This window comes from Poecilia mexicana, unplaced genomic scaffold (assembly GCF_051168715.1).
Source record: "Poecilia mexicana isolate PSO_F unplaced genomic scaffold, ASM5116871v1 scaffold_14, whole genome shotgun sequence".
In the NCBI taxonomy this organism is placed as follows: Eukaryota; Metazoa; Chordata; class Actinopteri; order Cyprinodontiformes; family Poeciliidae; genus Poecilia; species Poecilia mexicana.
In genome coordinates this window covers 3962060-3983457 of record NW_028263383.1, presented here as the reverse complement: position 1 = coordinate 3983457, position 21398 = coordinate 3962060, and the positions used below count along the sequence as shown (strand labels likewise).

Below are 21398 nucleotides of genomic sequence, written 5' to 3'. Positions count from 1 at the left end.
GGGGAGCTTATACGCTCGCTGTTCCCAAATGCTCAATTTATTTATTCTTAATTTTGTGCCGATCAATTCATTGAAGCAAAAAGGACTACGGTGTCTTTTTAAAAAGAAGAAAAGGGGAATTGTGGACGTAACCTTGACAGAGCCGAGGAGAGGGCTCCCCTGACGCTGGAGAGCCGCTTGAGTCAACAGGCGCCCATCTAGCAGACTCGCCCTTGTCTTTATTCGGGCTAATTTTTTATTTACGGCTTTTCTTTGACATGTCTCTTATCTATCAGATTAAAAGAACAGCTTGTAACAAATCAGTCTGCACGATTTACAACAGCATTAAAAGGGGACAAAGGGAGCAGGCAGTCAGTACCTGAGAGTCTGGTAGACGGCGCGGCGCTGCAGCTGATTCGATGGTTTGAAAAATACGCACGAAACAAAATACTTGAATCCTGAAAAAGAGCCTTTGTACGTTTCTTTAGAAATCAAGCAATTCTGCATGACAAAGGACAATTAATAAGCCGTCTTTTCACGACCAGCAGCTGGTTTCCCCGTCAAGGAAAGTTGGAAAAAATTCAGACTGAATGCGCGCAAAAGCCCTTTGCGCGCAGACAGCAACCCAAGGTGACCCATTTGGCACAGTTAAAATAACCAAGCCGAGGTAAAAGCGGGGGAACTGTCAGAAACATTTAAGCTGAAATATCTTGAAATTGCAAATCCCTTTATGTGGAGGGACGCTGCCGATGTGGGTTAGTGGTACAAAGGAGGTGGTTAAGTTGGAGAGGCTTTGGAAACGGACACGTGGCTTCTCAATGAGGGCTCTTTTTTGGACCCGCGTGGCTTGCTCTGGCACTGCACATTCAAACTGGTTTAAACTTCTTTTGCTTCAAATAAAAAGTAGCAAAACTTAACAAGTCGAGAAATAAATTTTAACAAAACATTTAATAAACTTAGAATAACGTTTTAAACACTTTGCTTGCCAGTTTCTAAAATACAAAAGTGAGCTTCAACTTCGACTGGAATAATAAAAAAAATGTTTGTTTTCTTGAATGGGGGAAGGATTTTATTTTAAGTTTGTTTTTAAAGAAATCATTTATTGATGAAATATACATGTATTTTTTTGTAGTTTGTTGCGCAAAAGAAATGTGTTTCTAATTTCGCGCAAAGCTGTTATCTGCCATCAAATCTCACAGACTGAATACTTTTTTTAGAGTAAAAAATGCAGAAGAGGATGCAAGTGGCTTAAAAATGAATTAATGAACTAATTTAGCACTGACATCAAGAACGCAGCCAGATAATCCGAACAGGCAGGCTTGTGCTTCATCTTCATGTAACCAACTCGACCTTAAGAAATGGATTAAAAACTGTTTCTATTCTATAAAATGTTTTTGTTCGACCAAAACGGAGCAGGATCCTGTCTTAGAAAAGCTGCCGTTGCCGACAAAAGTGTTGAAGTGGCTGCAGGAACAGGAAGCAGCTCGCCGCTTGCCTTGAACTGCGGCTGTTTTTCTGCAGCAACATTTGAACCCACTCAGCTGTATATAATCTGTTTAACAGCTAATCAGTACTTTAAGATGAAGGACCGGCACGCAGCTCCGCTTTCCCTCGGTCCCCCCGGCTCTAATTGAATATTCAAGGCGCGCACCGCGCACCCTGTTTGCCTTTTTCAGTGTGCTGAGAATACGCCCTTTTTAATTCTCGGCCCATACACAAGCGGTGTCAAAGGTCTAGAAATAATGAACTGCGCAGACATGGAAGAGACGTTTGGAAGAGTTGCCTCTGTGTGGTGTGAAGGAAGATCCTCTGATATGCAGATATTTGATTATTTAGTGGATTTTATTAATTCCAGCAGACTCACAAGTCAGAAAATTAAAATGAGAATCAAAAGGGCCTGGAAGTTGAAATATTTTGTGAAGTAAGAAAATCGATGGCAAAAGTTTAGTTTAGCCTTTAAATATCTGAATCAAGTTTTTCATATCCTGACTTGCTGATTTTAAATGTGACTGATATGTTTGCAGTTTAATTTCACTGTAGCGGTATAAAGAAGGATTGCGTTATTTGAAGTAGAAAAAAAAAAGAGGGCACAAGTTGTGTGATTTCATCCAAGAGCGCACCGACAACCCCATGCGCACAAACACAAGTTACCACAAACCGATGAGAGGTGGAGCCCCTGCCGGCACATATAATCAGGACACCTGCCACTTATGTGCCACAGTGGATTTGGGAGACAGTTTTCAGACCCGTGAAATGCACAAGGACAAGATTGTCCGCTGTTAGTTTCAAATCTGCCTGTTTTCTCCACCACTTAGCAGGAACACTGCGGCACAGCAGCGGCACCTGGCGGCAAAGGCTGAGTTTGTTTGGACCAGACCTGAATAACGGTGGAGGCCAGAAGTTTTAAATATTTTAGACATTTTGTTCTTCTCCAAAGCGTTTCTGCTTTATTGCTTTTAGAGGTTTCTTATTTTTAGGTTATACCGAGGTTCATTAATAATCTGAAATCAAGATTCTGAGCTCATCTTCCCGTAAACAGGAGTTGACATCTTCAAGCGAAAGTTTCCTCCATTCCCCCCCCCCCCCCACTGTATGCATAAAATCAAATTAATGGTTGGATTTTTGTTAAAATTAGACTTTTTTTTAATAATGAGACTGTGGTTAAATAATGATTTTGAAAAATAATACAGCTAAAACAAAACCAATTTCCAGACGCACCGACTGAGGAAATTTATTTTAAATCCTTTTCGTGTATCTTTAATAGCAGCGCCAATAATGCCAATAATTTCAGAAAGATGTCAGAAAAAATATCAGTTCAACAAATTTATTGTCACAATACTTTCTTTTTTTATTCTGATGATTTGTAACAAAATCAGTAATAATATGTACATTACTGCAGGTGCTATCATCGAAAGACTTTCACCTCAAAATCTGTAACACTGATACGTTTTTATGTAAATTCATACAACATATTGAATTCTTGTCAGTCTCAACAAGCATACAGGAGTTATAAAAACCAACGGAAAACTTTAGATGACTTTAGACTCGATCCTGCTCATACAAAAAAAAAAAAAAGTCAGCTCAATAGCATTCAAAGTATGTTCAACATTAAAAAAATTATCCTGTGCATTTACAAGTGATCTGCTAAACACATCAGAAGAGAGAGAAAAAAATCTGGAGATGGCAAAATCTGACTTTGACTCAAAGCACCTTCAAGCTCCAAAGTGAATACAGTCAGCTCGCACAGAGGCAGCCTGCATATTTACCGTCTGATTAACAGCTCTTTGACTTCACTTTTCATTTGTCATATTACAACATATATTCGAAAACAACAACAACAGCAACAACAACAACAAAAACTGCTGAAGTAACTCTGATACAATCAAGATACACATTACTTACACTCCTCCGGCTGGTAAATACTGTTATTAAACTTTCTGATACATAGAAATCTGAAAATAAAATCATTTAAATATCAGTTGAACAAAATCACATTGACGTCAGTGTGCCACAGATCCAGTCTCAATATGTGTTCTCAAATATATATAAAAAAATAATAATTAATGTCATAAGAGTCAGTTGATTGAAAGGAAAATTTTAATTCAGGGATAAAAACAGTTTTAATCGATATTTTCCTTTAAGACTTCAGCTGTCCTTCTTCAGTAGATAATTCTTGAGATACGTCATTTCCTGTTTAACACACAGTTTTTTGTGTTGCATCACTTCGTCTTTCTTTATGCTTCATCTGTAAAACAGTACATCAGGTGTTTATGTGCTTCTAAAATAATCCTGCTCCATCCCTGGAGCTCCCACAGCTGCTGGATCATTTTTTGGATTTTAATGGATTAGGGACTAACCTGAACCTGGACGCCACAAGCTACAGAATATAAATTGTGCTGGCACGTGTTTGCATCAGTGTCAGAAACCTTTCGCTAACAGGAACATTTCCTCTGCGTGCAAAAGGTGATTTCAGGGCTGTATTATATGCCACAGGCCTAAATCTGGTTCATCTGGCTCCATCTGGTGTTTGTGTTGTGATCAACAAAAATGCTCATGGCTGGTAGATGTTGTAGAGGTGAGCATGTCTTCTTGTGATCATTGCTTTGTGTGAGTTTGTTTGCAAAATGGGTTTCGGGGGGGGAAAAAAGTTAGAGAGTTTAGCAACCATATGCTGCAGAGCTAATATCTGAAAAAAAAGAGCAACATGTGATTGACTTCAGTTTGTTCTGAATTAAATGCATGCAATTTGTGCACATCTTAGGACAGAACCTGCTTCCCACTTTTTCTTATTTTTTTTTTGTTGTTCTTTACAGATGTCATTATCGCTCAGTGAAAGGTCATCTTGCCATCAAGTTAACGTAGAACAGCAGCCTAAATTTTATCAGCAGTCATGGCACATGCTCTCTTGGGTCTGATTTGTTATCTAGTATAGGGGTGATCCTGCATCCTGCAGGTTTTAGTTAGTTAGTAATAACAATCTTTTCAGTATGTCAACGTTCTTCTTAGGCCTTCTAATGAGCCATTATTTGATCCAGGTGCGTTAAACCTGGGAGAGAAATGGTGGAGAGAAATTAGCCACCACAATTTGTCCCCGTTTAAACTTGCATATTTTTGCCAACCTTGATAACACAATGTTCACTCGCTGCCTCATTTATTCAGGCCTCTATCAAGTGAGATGAGGAAGAGAAATTTGATGCCATTTATTTTGTCAGTGGTCATAGTGTCATACTTAGTACTTTGACGATGTAACTTAATTTGAAACTCTATCTGGGAATAAAAATATCATTTGATAAAAAAATATGATTACATGTATAAAAAAATACCAGTGAGGACTAAGAGAGTGAATAAAAATGTTGATCTTAGCCTCACGTATCAGAGAAATCTGAGTTATGGTTTCCACTTTTTGGTTTTTGGATCGCTTTGGCTTCATCCCGTAGACTATTATTATGATCTTTTCTGTTTTCCAAAGATTCTTTATGTTCTGCACCTATTTACACGCGGGCCCACTCGCAGTCACTCGATCTGCCTGGGACTCCTGCTGTCGAATATCATGGACCTCCTCTGAGGCTGGTAGAAGCAGCTGGTTGATGTTTCGAGTCTCTGTCCGCTTTTCGGGATCGTCATTTTATTCTGCAGAGCGTGTCCCTCTTGTGTTCTGAAGTTCTCGGTCATGTCTTTGGAAAAGACGTTGAGCGCCGACGTGTCATTTAGACTCTTGATGGATGAGAGCAGCTTGCCATCGTCCCCTGATGTTGGATAGTCCATGAACGGGAAAGGGGGGCTGAGGAGGATGAGGCTCTGAGGTCTCTGCCGGTTTCTAAAGGACGGCCTTTGCAGCAGTGCTCCTCTGTTGGATCTAGGACCGTCTACAAACACTTCCAGACTCGGGGCATGCCTCCTGGTTATGACTGGCAGCTCTGGGGCGGCATTCTTTCCAGCTTCAGCTGATTTCTGAACATTTGCATGCTTTTGGTGTTTAGGGGGTGGCTCTTTGTTTTCCAGTTCCTCCTTTAGGTCCGACATCATCATAGGCGGGATGGCAGTGCTCGTGTCTGTGCTTGTCTTTGGTAATCCCTTTTCTTGCTCCTTCACAGTGCCACAATCACTTTCCTGCCTTGTTTGAGGTATCTGGCTGTACTGCACCTGCGGAGGGACAACGGGCACAGCTTTGACCTGACATGTTTTTATCATGAAGGCTGTCCGCACCGATGACACGCTGACTGGGGCAGAGTTTCGGCGGAGAGGCGCCTGTCTGTCATTTAGAAACAGATCCAACTCAGAATGTCCTTTATTCACAGTTCCAGAAGCGGCCAGCAAGCCTTTTGGACCAGAAAAAAACTCAGACGACTTGCGATTTTGCTGATTTGAAATGTCTCTTATGCATCGATGGCTAAGGTCTAAGTTAAGGGAGCAGGGTCTTTGTCTGAAAGAGCCGTGCTCCTCTTTTTTCTCTGCCGTTGTTGTCTCACATGACATTTGCCTGGTGAATCTCTGAGATGATGCTGTATTCTTTGGTTTTGCCGTGCTGCTCTTTGCTGTTGGAGGTTGGGTTGCATTATTGTTGTTCAAGCTCGTCCGTCTAGGCACCAACGGCAGATTGGTCCATTTAATTTCTGGGTTAGCTCCAACACTCTGAGGAATGTTTTCAGGAGATGAATCCTCTGGATTCGGAGTTTCTCCCTTAGAACTGAAGGGGGAAAGCTGGTTAAACAGCTCCTCGACGTCAGGCGAGTGCAGAGGACTAGTAACCCACTGCTTGGTGGAGCTAAGATCCTCCCAGGACTCCACCAAGTCCAGCTCCTCCAGGTTCATTCCAAATACGTCTTCGTCATCAACGTTTGCCAGCTCTGGAGTGTTTCGTCTCTCCTCTAAACACACCGAAAGTCTCTGACAGAGTTCCACCTCAGGATTCACGCTTTTCTTTACTTCGTCCTGCGATATTTTTGTGTCCTCTTGTTTCTCAGATTGTCTGTCTGCACTGTCTGAGAAGCTTGCGACCTGTGGGGCGTCCTCTATCGTTAGAGGATTTCTAACACAGTCTGCCCTGGTTTCCCTCCTGGCAACCTGGCTGGTGTAAGCTGGTGCACTTTTATGCAAAGGTTTCAGCTTCTCTTTTGCATCTAATGTGCTTGAAATATGGATGTCAAAGTTTTTGTGAACACAAAACAACAGGTCTGATTCCGAGGGTTGTTTTCTTTTTGAGTCGGGTCTATTTGCAGTTACACGCTCGCCCAAAGAGGCGTTCGATGAAGGCTCCTTACAAAGCAGAGATAAAGACGGAGAGCTGCGGCTTCGCTTTGACTTGACGTCCATTGTTAACTTGGTGCTTGTTGAAGCAAAAACCGGTTTGAAAGTCTTATGCAGCAGGTTGATTTCAGGCTCAGTTATCTTCAGCTCCTGATGGAGGTCAGGCCAAAGCGTTTTCCCAGCTGCAGGTCCAACATCCTGAGAGATAAAAGGAGACGCGAATTAATCACAAAGTGACTGAATATTTATCTTTTGACTTTATTTTGAGCAAGGGTTTGGATTTTAACAAGCTTAAAATTTAAAAATCCAAATGAAATTTATTTTTGTTGTGAAATAATAACAAGATGCAATATTATTCATACCGGGAGCAGACTGAGAGGTCTTAACTTGACAAACATGTTTCTTTGGGAACAATATAAACTTAAATCGTGCAATAGATAAAGAATTGCACTGATTAATTAGAGACAGCTGTTTATATCAACTCAAAAGGTGAAAAAGCAGAAACTCTCTGCAGCTGGTTTGTGGAAAATCACGGCTGTGCAGAGGAAAGGGAAACTCAGGAAATGGCTACAACTCCATATCTACTTGTCTTGAAGCTCCACTGTCAACATGCACAAACATTTAAGACATTTCAGTGACTTTAACTCTAAATCTCCCATGAGTGTTCATAGTTTTTGGCTTAACTATAAATTAGAGGTGTGCCGATCGATCGGTCACCGATCATAATCGGGCCGATTTTTGTGAAAAAGTGCATGATCGGTGATCGGCGATCATTGTCTCTTTTACCGATACCGATCACCTGCATCTCATTTCCAACCTGCCTGTGCAGCTGGTCTCCTCTTTCCTTCACTCTGCGCAAACGCGCAACAACAAATCTTAAGCGATGTGCAACTATAACGCACTGAGTGAATGGGGAAGTTTGCGTGTTGCGGCGGAAAATTGAAGCAGGTCAAAATGCATCAACACAACGAAGCTAATACGACATAAAAACAGTGCCATACTTGACGGAGTTTGGCTACATCGAGGCTCACTGCAGTAAAAAAGACATACGGAGCGATCAGATAGCAGGTAAAGCAGCGCACAGCTACAAACACTCACCCGGATTAGCATGACGGTCAGAAAGCTAAACAAATAACCTGGAAAATTATTTAAGTCTTCGAGCTGCGATGTAAGACGCTGGTTCTGCTCTCGCTGTTGAACCGCTGCTATGCTACAGGTAGTAATATTTCACAGACGGAGCTTCGCTTCTGCTCCACATGGTAGTGACTCTCACACCGAACCTGCTTAAAGCTGCAGCATCTAACCTAAAAAAATACATTTTACATACGTATTAAAACTTTCGCTGTCCTAACATGAGACAGATAATCTCTAAAAAAAAATAATCCATCTCCTCCCTGTTCTGCATAATTACTCCGCTCAGTCAGAAACAGCCAATCAGAGCTAGCAGTAATCAGCTAGCCGCCATGCTAACAGGAAGTTTTCATTCAGTAACTCTGGATTGTTTATTGTAATGGAACCTGTTTTTGCCTTTGAATGTTAAGTTTTATACTTGAATTTTTTTGGCAATGTTGAGAGGTTTTATTTTGGCTCTTTGCATTATTTAGCCTCTTCAGAGCCTTCATATGTTATCAGTCTGTTAAAGATAGTATTATCAATAGCAGTACAATTTGCACAATGCCTGTTTTGTTTAGTTTTCTTCTTGAAAAAAGTTATTAAAAACAAGTTTTTGTCTAAATTAAGGTGAATTCATGGTTCCTTTTTCCACATAATGTAACCGGTAGTGTTTATGATAAAAAAAATAAAAATAATAATAATAATTATGTGATCGGTATCGGTGATCGGTATCGGTGTATCGGCCCTCATGGGTGATCGGTATCGGTATCGGCAGGAAAAAACCTGATCGGCACATCCCTACTATAAATCTAATCATTCTAAGGAAGATAACAAGAACTGACAGGACAGAAAATAATTTACCAGTTGTGTATCTTTAGTGAGATTGTGAATGTCTTCCCCAGAAGATGGCGCTGTATCTTTGTCTTCACTTTTTTGTGGCTTAGGTAGCTCTTCCAGTTTAGAAACAATCTTTACTCCTTCATTTTTTTGCAATGTTTTCTTGTCTTTATCTGAAAGAAACGTACATTTTCCTTCATTTCAAATAAAACACTTAGCTGAAGTGAAGCCACGTATAAAAAAGCTGTAAAAGAGATTTCCTTACCCTCTGGCGACACTCTGAAGGTCAGAACCTCGGTGTGCTTCTTCTCTGTTCCTTCCTGCCTTTTCGGCTCCAGCAGAGGGAACGTGTTGCTCTTTTTAAGGTGGCTGCTCTGCTCTGTAGGCTCCCTGCAAGGCTTCAAAGTGGCTGCTTTCTCTTTGTTGGGCCCCCTGCACGGCGTGCTGTTGGAGCTGATGACGGCAGACACACGTAAGGGCACGGACACGGCAAAAGGCTCAGATATGTTGACGGCTCTGCGTTGGTGCCTCGGCGAAGACTCCAGTGGGAAGAAGCTGCCTGGGAACGAGGGCCGGGAGGAGCCGGAGTACAGCATCCTCCTGTTTTTTGGAGAACTCGGTTTGTAGTTGCTGAGGTCATCCCCTTTGAACACCTTGAGCTGCTCTGGCATTGTTTTCTGGAAAGAGGACGCTCCCGGTGAGTCTTTTTGGTTCAGGCCGGAGCTCCAGCCGGCCTTTGCACCACCTTTCTTTGCTTTCATCTCCCAGTTTTGGCTATGATTCAGATCATAGAGGGAGTCAGATCCCAGTGTTCTGGATTTCACATCAGGAATAAAAATACTATTGGATCCATCAGCTGAGGTATTGCTTCTTGCCCCGTCGTCATCTGTGCAATAGAAAATATAATTGTTTTTTTGTTTTTTTTAAGCCAGTAATTAAGTTTTTGTTTATACCCACAGTGCTTTAGAACGTTACATCTGCAAGCATCAATGTATTAATATTTTATGTACTGCACCAACACAAAGTAGCCCATAATTGTGAAGCTGTAGTGAAGGTAAAAGTTTATTATTTGTTTTTTTTTTATATAAATAAATTCTAAAAGGTGTGGTCTGAATAAAATACATGCCAAACTTTTCAGATTTCACTGTTTTCCTTTGATTTACTTTATAGTTGTACACGACTTTAGGTCTGTTACATGAAATACATTTGTGTTTGTAGCATGACAAAATGTGAAAGGTTTTTCGTGTCAGAAGGCTCAGCTGTGATATATAGTATTTAAAACTGGCTTCACCTGGAGACGAGGAGCATAAGGACTCCATGCTTCTGGAAGGACGCAGAGCTGCCTTTTCTGTAGAAAGAAAAGTCAAACAAGTAAAAAGTTACCAGTTATTTTATAAGTAATAATTTAAGACAATATGGACATGAAAATCTTGTTGTGCCCAATATATTTAACTTAATGTTTAGGTGTCGTAAGTACTTAATTTATTTTAGTATCTTGTTTTTGGCATCTCTATAAAAAAATTTTCTTTCTCTCAGGACAGGTAATAAATCTATCTACATCTATAAACTGAGTCATGCTATTTGTGGCATGTTCAGATATTCTTTAAATTAGTGATGCCAGACATCTTGGCTGCTTATGTGGCATTTCATTAATCCCTGAAGTTGTAATCTGAGAATAACTTAAACATTTTCCAGTAAACTGAAAAGCTAAAAGCAATATAAGCTAACAGCAGAACATTTTGTATTTTCAAAAGCTTTCAGCAAGGTTAGCAAAGAACAATGTATAATACTGTGTGTGTTTATGTTGAATTTCTGAAGTTACTGAAAAACCTTTTCACACTGGTGTTGAGCTTCAGGGGAATTTTCTGTTACTTTTTGCAAGTTCATACTTGGAAGTTTCATCTTTTTAATCAAAATGACACACATTATTACATCCTCAAGTCAAGCAGGACAAATTGATATGAATGTTTTGGGCTTATTCAGAGTCCAAGGCCTGTTTCTAGATGGTTTTAACATGGTTCAAAATGTTAGTTTTTATGGAACTAGTCTTAGTTAAGCACTAACCCTAATCACTTTCTAAAGCATACAAAACACTGTTGTCCTTTTTTTTAAAAATTTATTTATTTAACCTTATTGTCTGCATCCTCTTGTTATTTTCTGAGAATGCAGTAAAGTTTAAAGTCTGCCAGTGTGTTTGTAGTTAGAACATTATTTGTGTGTGTTTATAGTACACGAATGGAGCAAAGCCTGACCTGATGCTCCCTGTGCTCTGATGAACACACTGCCATTGCGGCTGAGTTTTCCCTTTGACTCCACAGATCTTCCCAGGTTAAAGATAGACTTCCACTTTTTAGATTTACCAGAGAACCTCCTCCTAATCAAAACAAACAACAGCAAAAAAAAGAAGTGAAATCAAATCTATTTTCTCTGCTTTTCTATCAATCGTTAACTTGAAAGGCTGAATTTGGATCTTACTTGTTGTCTGATATTTCTATGACCGTGTGATAGAGCGATGCAGTGCTAGTGTCAGGTAGGCTGTTCTCTCGCTGACGTTCTTTGTGCACTGGGTGATTTGGACTTAAGGAGCGGGCCTGGGCTTCTTCCAGGCTCATCAGTTTCATCGGCCCACTCCCACCACTGATCGGGAGAGTGGCATATTTCTCTGCACACATCAAACTCGGTCCTGCAAAAGTATATTCTATTAGTATCAGTAAAAAACTCTTATAATTTCAGTGTTGCAAGACCTGTATCACACCTTCTTTGGGTCTTATTTGATCTGAATCACCACTGAAGATCTGCTCTGTGTGGTTTAAGATAAACTCGATCACTGACTGCTGTATTCGCACTTCCTGGAAGGCCATGTCTCCATTACCAGATGAAGTCTCAATGTCCTTGGATCTAAAAAACACAAGATGTAGGATTGTAAGGATAAACTGCTGATTACAAGTGTTTCTCAAAATGGTCATCAACAGGAATTAATATCAAACAAACATGGACTGTCTAAATATAAAGGGCAGTAACCAAAATAAAACAATCTAAATAAAATGTAACAGAAATGTTACTGGTGCCACCATTCGTGCACTATCATGCTTTTTTAATTGCTCCCTGTGGAAAAACTGTGGCTCACTCTAATTTGCAAAATTATTTTGATTCAGCCATTTTCCTTGGTCTGGCAGAAAAACATTGATTACCATAAAATGATGTCATCAAACTACCACCACCATGTTTGACTGCTGGGATGACGTCTTTTTTTGTTGAAAGGGTGAACGCTACCATTGATGACATTTGTGCCCAGTCCCTTTCTTATTGTTGGATTATGAACGTTCACCCTAAATGGGTCCACTTAAGCTGTAAAGTTCTATTATTTTCTCCATTTGTGAATGATGTCTCCCACTGCAGTTTGATAAAGTTTCAAAGTGTTAAAAGTTGCTTTGAAACCTATTCCAGACTGAAAGAGGTCAGTGATTTAAAGCTCTTTCACTAAACATTTTCATCATAAACCTGCAAAGATGAGTCATTTATGGCTCTTCAGAAATCACAAGTGCAGATGTTGAAATGCCGCACAGCTGTAAGGTTTTAAAAATAAAGTTGGTAATGCAGGACATCCGAAGGTTTTGTGTGGGGTGATAGAAGCACTACATCTCAAATTTATTAGAAGCCTCGTCGTAAGATTGTTTTGGAAAAAATAACGGTGGACAAATTCAGGATTGGGATGCTAAATATCTAAAGTTTAATTTATATTTTCCACCATACTCACTGACTTAGCTCAACTCTGTCTGACGTTCAAATTTGTTTGATGATAAAAATCAATGAATGTAACAAAAAAAGGAAAAACAGAAGAGACTGGTGAGGGGGCAAATGTTATACGGCGCCGTATGGCTAAAATATTTCCAGTACTTGTGTGGGTTTAAACTCACCTTAACAGATTTGGAGCCCAAACCAAAGCCAGATTGCGCGTGTGCATATTTGTCTGGGCGCTTAAGGTAGCAAGACGGGCCAAGTGCTTGGAAAGGTATTCCAGAGTCCTGAGAACAGTTGATTAACAGTTGATTTCATCATATTTTTTCACAGCTTTGAAGTCAATAAAAGTAAGCTGGACTGCTGTTTTTGAGGAGCTGAGAGCGAAACATGTGTGGTTTACCTGAAGTGAGGGGAGGGAAGCTCTTTGATAACTGTCTGAATATGTGAAAGTCTGTCTTGGTCTCCTTGAAACGACACAGCCTCCTGTGTGAGAAACAAAGATAAACACAATGGCAGTCGTGTCATGTCTTATGTATTTTTAAGTTTTTCTCCAACGCTTTAAGAGACCGACAGTCATGGCACAAACAAGTTCAAATTATGTCCACATATATGGGATGTAAATCGGTTATAATTCAGTTCAAAACAACCAGATTCATTCCATCACAACCCAATTACATGGTTGCATTCAGATCTAGTTTGATTCAAATCATATTATTTTGAATTACGATTTGAAATTCAAAATAGTAGCTAACTCAGCTACAACGTTAGCGGTTAAGGATAAGTGCTAACATTGTTTTGGGGAGGCCCAGCTGGTTGCATGGGGTCACTGCAGCAATCCCTCTCTGAGTAACCATCCAGCTACAGACTCATTCAAGTTCATTCTCATTAAATATTAAAATAGAAGAGCTGCAACGCATGTAGTTAAACAACACTGAGCTTTATTTTTATTTGAGTTTTTATTGAAGTCATTATAGTACATTGAAAAAAAAACCTTCAAACAAAAACTATCCAAGTACAATTTTTTTTTCTAAGGATATAAAATGATATTTGAAGACACAAAAGCATCTGCTCATGTCTAAATGTGTTTGAGAAGTTGTCAGGATGAAACAAGTCTGACTTTATTTCTTTCAGGCCAAATTCGGACATCATATGCGGGCTAAAAACAGTCAACGTTTTCATTTTGACTAAATAAGGACACCTAAGTGACCTGAAATATCCATAAAAGTAAAACCATGGATGTCCAGTCTTTGTGGGTAAGAGATGTGTGATCAGCCAGATTTCTGTTAGAACCCCAGGAGAGTGAAACGCTTTTCAAAGCATACCAGAGAGCTGGAGTTAAAGGCACAGCCAGCAAGAGATGTAAGAAAGCCAAGGTATGCAAATAACCCAGTCAAAGTACACACACTGCTCCACAGAAAGCAGTTCTTACACTTGAGTATTTTTGTCCCATTTTCTCCTGCTGAAGTCTCTTTCATATTTGCATGCATCCAGAAAAGCGGCCAAAAACTTTTCTTTACTACCAAGTGTAGAAATTATACAACCGACACTTCGTCTTTGCTGGTTATCGGTTCAAGTTTGGGTACATTTTGGGATCTGGTCACATTTTATTGTTTCGATTTGTATTTAATGGAACTGAAATGGAAAGATTTTTTGGTATTGGAGAATAGCATGCTGTCCCTCAAAGTGAAGCCCTTCTAAATACAAAAACAAAGACACTGACTTAACCAGAGGTGGGCAACTCCAGGCCTTGAGGGTCGGTCTCCTGCAACTTTTAGGTGCATCTCTGCTTCAACACACCTGAGTCAAATAATGAGGTCATTAGCAGGACTCTGGGGAACCTGACTGCACTTAGGAGGTGATTCAGCTACTGGATCCAGGTGTGTTGGACCAGGGAGACATCTAAGAGTTGCAGGACACCGGCCCTCAAGGACCAGGATTGCCCACCCCTGGACTAAACATCTTGCCAAAATCTCTGAACTCTGATCAGAATCCCAGCGAAGTCAAAACCATGTTTCATGATGGGAACGATATGTTCTGGCTGATATATGAAGCTACGTATAAAACAAAAGCAAGAAGAAGTATGTTTCATGACGGCAAAAACTTAAATTTTATTTTCTCATAGGCCAGATTTGGGTTGTTCTGCTTACAGTCTTTTCCTCCATTATGGAAGTCCGATGACATAAATATTTTTATTTTATTTTAGCTAGCAACTATATTTGAAAAAAAATCATTACCTGATGTACATGAACATCTGTTTCTTTACAAAAACAATGCAAGATGAACATTAGCGTAATCCACAGCCATACCGTCTCATTCATACAGGATTTTTTTCATTCTCCAGATGACACTAAACGTACTCACAGTGAATTTGCTGTAGAGCTCATATGTGAGCAGAGGATTGGGCAGCTCCCTGAAGTAGAGCTTACATAAGGATCCCACACAGTGGATGTCCTGGAGGTATACTTCCTTGGTAAGGTCAGGGCACGCCTCGGAGCAGAATTCCTGCCTGCACAAAAACATCCACACACACCGAGTTAGCTGAATGACGGGACTGTTCAGCACCCCAGCTCATTTCTGCTGCCCTCTGAGGCTCGTCACACTGAGATGCATCCGTCTGGCCGATGTTGGAAAACAGGAAAACACTGAATTAGAGAATCTCATTTATTTCAAGGATGCCATTGAAAGATTTGCTCATATCTGATCTGACTTTTGTTGTTTTATGACTAACAATGCTGCAAAAAATATGCATTTGCCCTCTTAAGCATTGGATTTTTATGAATGACTTAAAGGCTTAAAGGTCATCAAACAACTTTATCATCAGAAAACTATAAACTCATGCTGATTTTATTTGTTGCGGTAAATTGTAATAACTAGTTGTTCCACCACTGGCAGCAACAATTGTCATCAAGCATTTATGTTAACTAGCAACATATCTTTTACATCCATGTGGAGGAATTTTGGACTTAAATATGGACTTTGTCTTTATCTCTTCAAAACCTCTACTTGTTAAAGTTGCTGCAGTGCTTTGGACCTCTTTCCGGCTGCATAATCGAAGCTACTTGAGGTGATGGACAGACTCTACTTGAGGATTACTTCTATTCTTGATTTCGTCGACTACAGTAAGCTGTCAAGGTCCTGAAGCAGCAAAATGGCCCCAGACCATCACACTGACATCTCCATCTTTGACTGTCGGCAACGGAAATGCTTTGGTAATTTTGCACCAGTTATAAAAGGATGTACATCTGTAAAAAAATGTCCAAAGACTATTTTTTTCTCAAAAGTCTTGGGGATTATCAAGACACTTTTGGGAGGCTAATCTGAGTCGGTGCTTGACCGTGGGACTGCTCTATAGATGTACTTTACTTCCAGCCTTGTTCTTATTGTTTAATCGTGAACACTGACCCTAAGACTCCTCAGGGTCTTTGATGAGATCGTATCGTAATTTTGGTAGTCTGGAAAATTTTCCAACTGTTTCATGTTTTCTCTGTTTGAGAGTTACGGTTCTCACTCTGAGTTGATAAAGTCCCATAACCTTTGAAATGGTAATCTTGTCAATACTTTTAAGTGTCAGTGACTTTGTTTCTCATATTTTCTTGAATTTCTAGCTATTAGGCTCTGATTAAGGCATTAGTTGTTGCTTTTTGAGCTTATTTTGCTCACTCCATGTTGTCAGATAGGTCCTCTTTAAAGCATGTCTTTAGCCTACAGGTATGGCAGTAATCAGGTCTGGGACTGGCAAGTAAAATTACACCTAACATCCAAATTAAAAAGAGGTAAATGCCAGCAAGTTCACAATTGAATAGGGATTTTTTTCTTATCGGACTGAGCTGCTTTGGTTACCCTGTTTTACACAACAAATGGAACCATCATTTGAAAACTGCATTTTCTATTTACACAGTGTAACTCAGAAACATTTATGTGCAGAAAAGAGGCTAAAACATAAGAAAAAAACCTGAAGGTAGGCAAATATTTTTTCACACGTCCTTTTCTTGTCGGGAGTACCTGAGACGCTGGATGTTTGAGGTGACCCCTGAGAGTCTGTAGATCCCATCCACAATCCCATACTGCTCAATAAACTCCGCACACTTCTGGAGAACCTGAGGAACTGTGGGAAGGAAATCGCATGAAGAGATTGGATTTCGTTTAGTATGTCTCAATTTCTTTGCACTACGCAGACAGCAGGAATAAAGCAGTAAAAATAAACAGCTCTGATAGTCACACTTTAACTGTAACAATGCACAGAGGAGTAAGCCCATGTGATGTGGTTTGTTTTACTACACGCCTGCTCCTTTGCTCCTCAGGGTCGATGACTGTAGGTGGATGTAGGCAGGAAGTTAAAAATGGTTTGTTTGTTTCAGAGGAAAGTTGACACACCCAGTCCTTGTGGCTGGTATTACTTACGACATTTCCTCTAATAGAAATAGGCTTTTGTAATGTTACCACTGACCTACACACTGCTCTCCTAACAACAGCCCATCATCCCAGTAAACAGCCTGGCTGTGGTTTTTAAAGTGTCTGTGAAATCACATGTCTGATTTTTCTGACCACAGCTTCACTTCAACTAATAACGATACTAATAAGCGACTGCAGCTCAGTTTTATTCACCGAGGTTTTCACAAGGTTTGCTGTGACGCAGAAACAGATCAGTGAGCTTTGTCGTCAAGTATTGGGCAATGTTGCATGTGATTTGACAGTTTTAAACAGATTAATCATCTTTTTCCTACGTTACTGAAGGGTTTTAAGTAGTAAAACACAGAGTTATGATTTAACGTCTTGTGTTTTTGTGATGCAGTGTGACATGTAATCAGAAATCTGAGTTTTTGTTCTGCAATAGTACTACATACATGGCTTCTACTTATTTTTTTTAATTAAAAAAATAATCCTCATTCGTTTTTCTCAAGTTTAACACAAAATAGAAATCTTTTCTGTGCTAAGTCTATTTAACTCAATCTATTTTGGCTAGTAAGAGTTTCATACTCATGCACAGCTGGGTACATTATTCATATTTTGAATTCTTTCTCTCTCTCAGTGCCTTATTTTCTGCTATTAACTTCAAATATTTTGGAAACAAAGATGCAGAACCCTTCTTCCACAAAAACGAACGCCCGAATATTTCTGGCAAGAGTTAATTTCTCACAGCTCACCACAGAAAGCAACAGATATTTAAATTCTCGTCTTTCTGACCTAAGTAATTGGATTTCTAATTGCCTGCTTGTGGTCAGAATCTGAAAGACGAGCGACTCCTGGGTTGTCATTTAGCTCCTCTCTGTTTAGACACGGGGTGAACTTTTCTCATAGACTGGCAACAAATATAGTTGGAGTTTGGACGTATTTCTGAAGATACAACAGCACATGTAATAATTTGTGGGAAGCTTTTAAACTTGAAAAAAGAAACAGTCCATGGGATCAGTTCAAACATTTCTTTTTTCACAGATTTTTATATTTGTAGCTTTCTCTTTGAGTGTAACTTTTTAAATCCCTTAAGAGCAGTGCAGTTAAAAAAAAAAAAAAAGCATTTCACAACAACAGTACTATTTTGTTAACTTAAGTGACATTTCGGCACACAGAACAAACACAAACACAACTTTAATAAACACTTTTATGTAATTAAACGAAAATTGTTTTGCACATTTTCTGTTTTGATTAGAAAAAAGTGCCTCTTTTCATTTGTATTTACTTGTTTTGTTTGAGTTGCAAATTTTATAATCACAAAGAAACTAAACGTACTATTAGTAGTAGTAATAATAACAGTATTGTCATTTATATACGAGCACCTTTTAAGGCATTTAAGTCACTTTACATAGCAAGCAATACTAAAGTAATAAAATCAAACCAGTAAATGGAGCTATAACAAGAGGTTTTATGCAGGCAAACAGGTTTTCCATAGTGATTTAAAAATACTCAATTTAATAAAACTAACTGCAGTGGAAATGAAAATAACAACCTATTTAATTTGTCTATAAATATGCTTGTTCTTGCAGAGGAGATGGCTCAATCATCTGCAGCAGCAAAACATTCTGTTATATGCAGCGTGGTGGACGTCAGCTGGTTTTATTTGTGTTTATCTACATCAAGAAAACTTGTGGCTAGACAGCCTGTCTGCGCTTTGCCTCTTGTAGAGATGAACATATCAAAAAATACACAGATGACGTCAGCCTGCCTGAACAGACGGAAAAGAGCCTGCTACAGAACAGCATTGTGTAAGGGCTAACCATTTGGATCACAGGGTTTTTTTTTTAAGAATAGATTTATTTACGCTCCTTTTATTTCTGTTTAAATAATAATATTTTTAAAAACTTATTACAAATTGTGTTTTTGTATTGCTAATGGCTAAACAGCAGATTTACAAGATTTATTTTAAGGTTACATTTGGGCTCTGGGTCGATTCAGACCTTTACCAATCCGGAACCCTGAATCATATGCAGGTGTTGTTATATCGTCCCATTACTGACAATTTGGTATAAATATACAAAGATACACAAATATACATAATCATTTCATTGAAGGTTACTTTTGTTGTTAAGCAAGTATTTTGACAAAATGCAGAGATCGATAATAAACAAAATGCTCAAATTTCATGGTTCGTTTTAATTGAATTTACTCCTTTTTTTAAGAGTTTACATAGTGTTAGTTTCTAATCTCCTTGATTGTGGTTTGATCCATGTCTGGGTCAGATGACTCTTAAAAACTATGACGCATTATGAGCTCCGATCAAACCGAAATACACTGCAGGACAAACACAACCTCAAGTTTCTGTTTACACCGCTCTTATGATTACTGCAGAACAAGACTTTGAATTCATTTTTCATCTTAAAGTTAAAAAGAAAGAAAAAGAAGGAAGCGACAAAAACAGGGAGAAACAAAAAACAAGAGAAAGAAAGCAGAAGAGAAAGAAAGAAAGTGATTATTTGCCTCATAGGTTTTCCACAGCCCACCAACAGCAAGGACAATATGTCTGCTGCTGCCATGACACAAGACTCTGACCCACACCTCCTCCCTCACTTCCTGCTCTGAATGCTCCACCTCACACTGATCCCATCTAACAGGTCTTTCTTAAATTTATCTTTAAAGCGTCTGTTCATGTGATTTCCGTTCACTTAACTTTCCGTATGTATGGAAACTTTCACACAAAGGTTGTGAGAAGTCAAAAATAAAATCTATATTTATATGTATATAAAAAAAACGTTTTTCTATTAAACTTAACACAATGCTGTGTTATCTCCTTTTGTCTTTTTACTTTTCCACCATACAAAACTAATAGTGATACATAGTCTAATTTTGACATAAAACTTGTCGTAGGAGCTGCACACAACAGGAAATTTACACAAAAAGAATCTAAGAGCCCCACCCTGGGTTCATTAAATGCAGCCAATGGGTGAATGAATGTTCATAATAAATGGAAAACATATGTATTTTGATAAAAGACATCTGTAGTCTTTTAAACAAAAACTGTTTCTTACATAAAAACTACATATCTTTTGTCTTTCTTCACAAATGGCATGTTTGTAAAAAAAAAAAAAAAATTAAAACAGCTAAAGTAGTTCAAAAAAAAAAATGTATTCCTTCATGTGTCTGCGTAAAGCAACCAGTGAAGGACATACTGTCTAGGTAGGAAGTGCTAATTGCCCAATAGTGTTAGATTTCAAAGCAAGCGTTACCATCTTGTCCTGAGCCCTGGAGATGTTCTGTCAGGTCACAGCCGAACACATTCTCACTTCCTTTCTTTTTGGTCTTCTGCTTGTTTCCTTTATTCTTCATGTGGGCTCCAGTTAGTAGTCCAGAAGATTGAAACAGAAAGTTCCCTGAAAGCACCAGAATTGATCCATATGAGCCCAAAAACCAGAAATGAGTCGGCAGGTCAAAAGGCAGCCGCACAGGAATCCCAGCACACAGCTCCCAAATGCCTGCATCCGCTCGCACCCTGACAGACCGCACGGCTGCTGCTGACGTCACTTTTCAAACTTCAGCTCTTTTTACACGGCTCGTTCCTCGGGAGATGAGCCGAGAAAAGACGCGGCGGGACTGTTCCTCATGGTGCTCAGCTGAATTATGTGAGCTGATCTAGAGAAACAGCATTAGAATTGTTTGGTTTCCTGTTGTTTTTTCACCCCCAGTCTCTCTCCCTCTCTCTTGCTCTCCCTCTCTCTGCTCTTTTATCTCCTCCTCTTTTCCTTCATTCCAGTCTGTTCTCCTCACTGGTTTCTTCTGCAGCTGAGACACCCATCCATTAGGAACATGGCTATAGTTGTTTTTTGAGAAAGACTTTCTGCGTTTTCTGAATTGAGGGATAGCCTCGTGGCAGTGATGTGGCAGGGATTTTTCAAGCGTCCAGACTATGTAAGAGGGAGGGAGACGAGGTTATGGGAGGAGGAGAACAGCTGACATCTGTTTCTCTCCTAGTTACTGACCCCTCTTATATATTTTTTTTCTCCCCTCCGTTATGTCCTCAAAGTTGGAGCTAATGGGAAAGCTTCTCCCTGCCTTTCCTGAATGCTCCCAATGTATACACAGTTTCCTGTGCAAAGAGCCCAGGCTCAAAAACAAAAACAGACGGGCTCTGAAGGAAGAGGAAAGTGGGAGGTGACTCAAGTGAGGGCCTGAAGGGCACAGATGGGAAACGAGGGGGGGGAGAGAGAGTTGGTGGACCAAGATGGACAACACGTGGTTCTCATTACTAACTGCCTTGTATTTTATTGTTTTCCTTTTAAATTAGACTGCAGCGTCAATGAAAACACAGAATTAATTAGTGCAACGTGTTGACTTTAAATGCAGGGAGTTAGTTAATCACGGTTTCCTCCACAGCTGCCCTCCATGTCTCCACCAGATCTATTTCAGTTACATCCCAGCTCTGGAATGCCAAGCCTGGTAAATATCATGTAATAGTGCAGGATATACCTTACGACCGGAGCCCTCTGACTCTCACCACGTGAGAAAATAAAACGCTAAGGCAGTAAATTTAATTTTATGACTTCGTAACCAAG

General features: G+C 39.5%; 1 protein-coding gene across 1 annotated transcript; it reads right to left on the bottom strand.

Moving 5' to 3' along the window:
- Positions 1-2802: 2802 nt before the first annotated feature.
- arhgap31 (Rho GTPase activating protein 31) lies at positions 2803-20953 on the bottom strand. Its single transcript, XM_014994022.2, has 12 exons — positions 20076-20953; positions 16420-16522; positions 14779-14923; positions 12818-12900; positions 12594-12701; positions 11432-11574; positions 11152-11359; positions 10929-11050; positions 9968-10024; positions 8942-9562; positions 8701-8849; positions 2803-6924 (listed from the first exon to the last, which is right to left on the bottom strand). The coding sequence occupies exons 1-12, from the start codon at positions 20173-20175 to the stop codon at positions 4993-4995; spliced, it is 3771 nt and encodes a 1256-aa protein (XP_014849508.2). The 5' UTR covers positions 20176-20953; the 3' UTR covers positions 2803-4992.
- Positions 20954-21398: the final 445 nt, after the last annotated feature.

Bases quoted from the DNA above. Each gene is read 5' to 3' on its own strand.
- arhgap31 (XM_014994022.2), bottom strand. From the start codon at position 20,175: ATGAAGAATAAAGGAAACAAGCAGAAGACCAAAAAGAAAGGAAGTGAG. The intron at 12,702-12,817 runs GTAAACCACACA...AACTGTTCTCAG, and splicing joins CTTCCCTCCCCTCACTTCAG to GACTCTGGAATACCTTTCCA. The intron at 11,360-11,431 runs GTGTGATACAGG...ATACTTTTGCAG, and splicing joins TCAAATAAGACCCAAAGAAG to GACCGAGTTTGATGTGTGCA.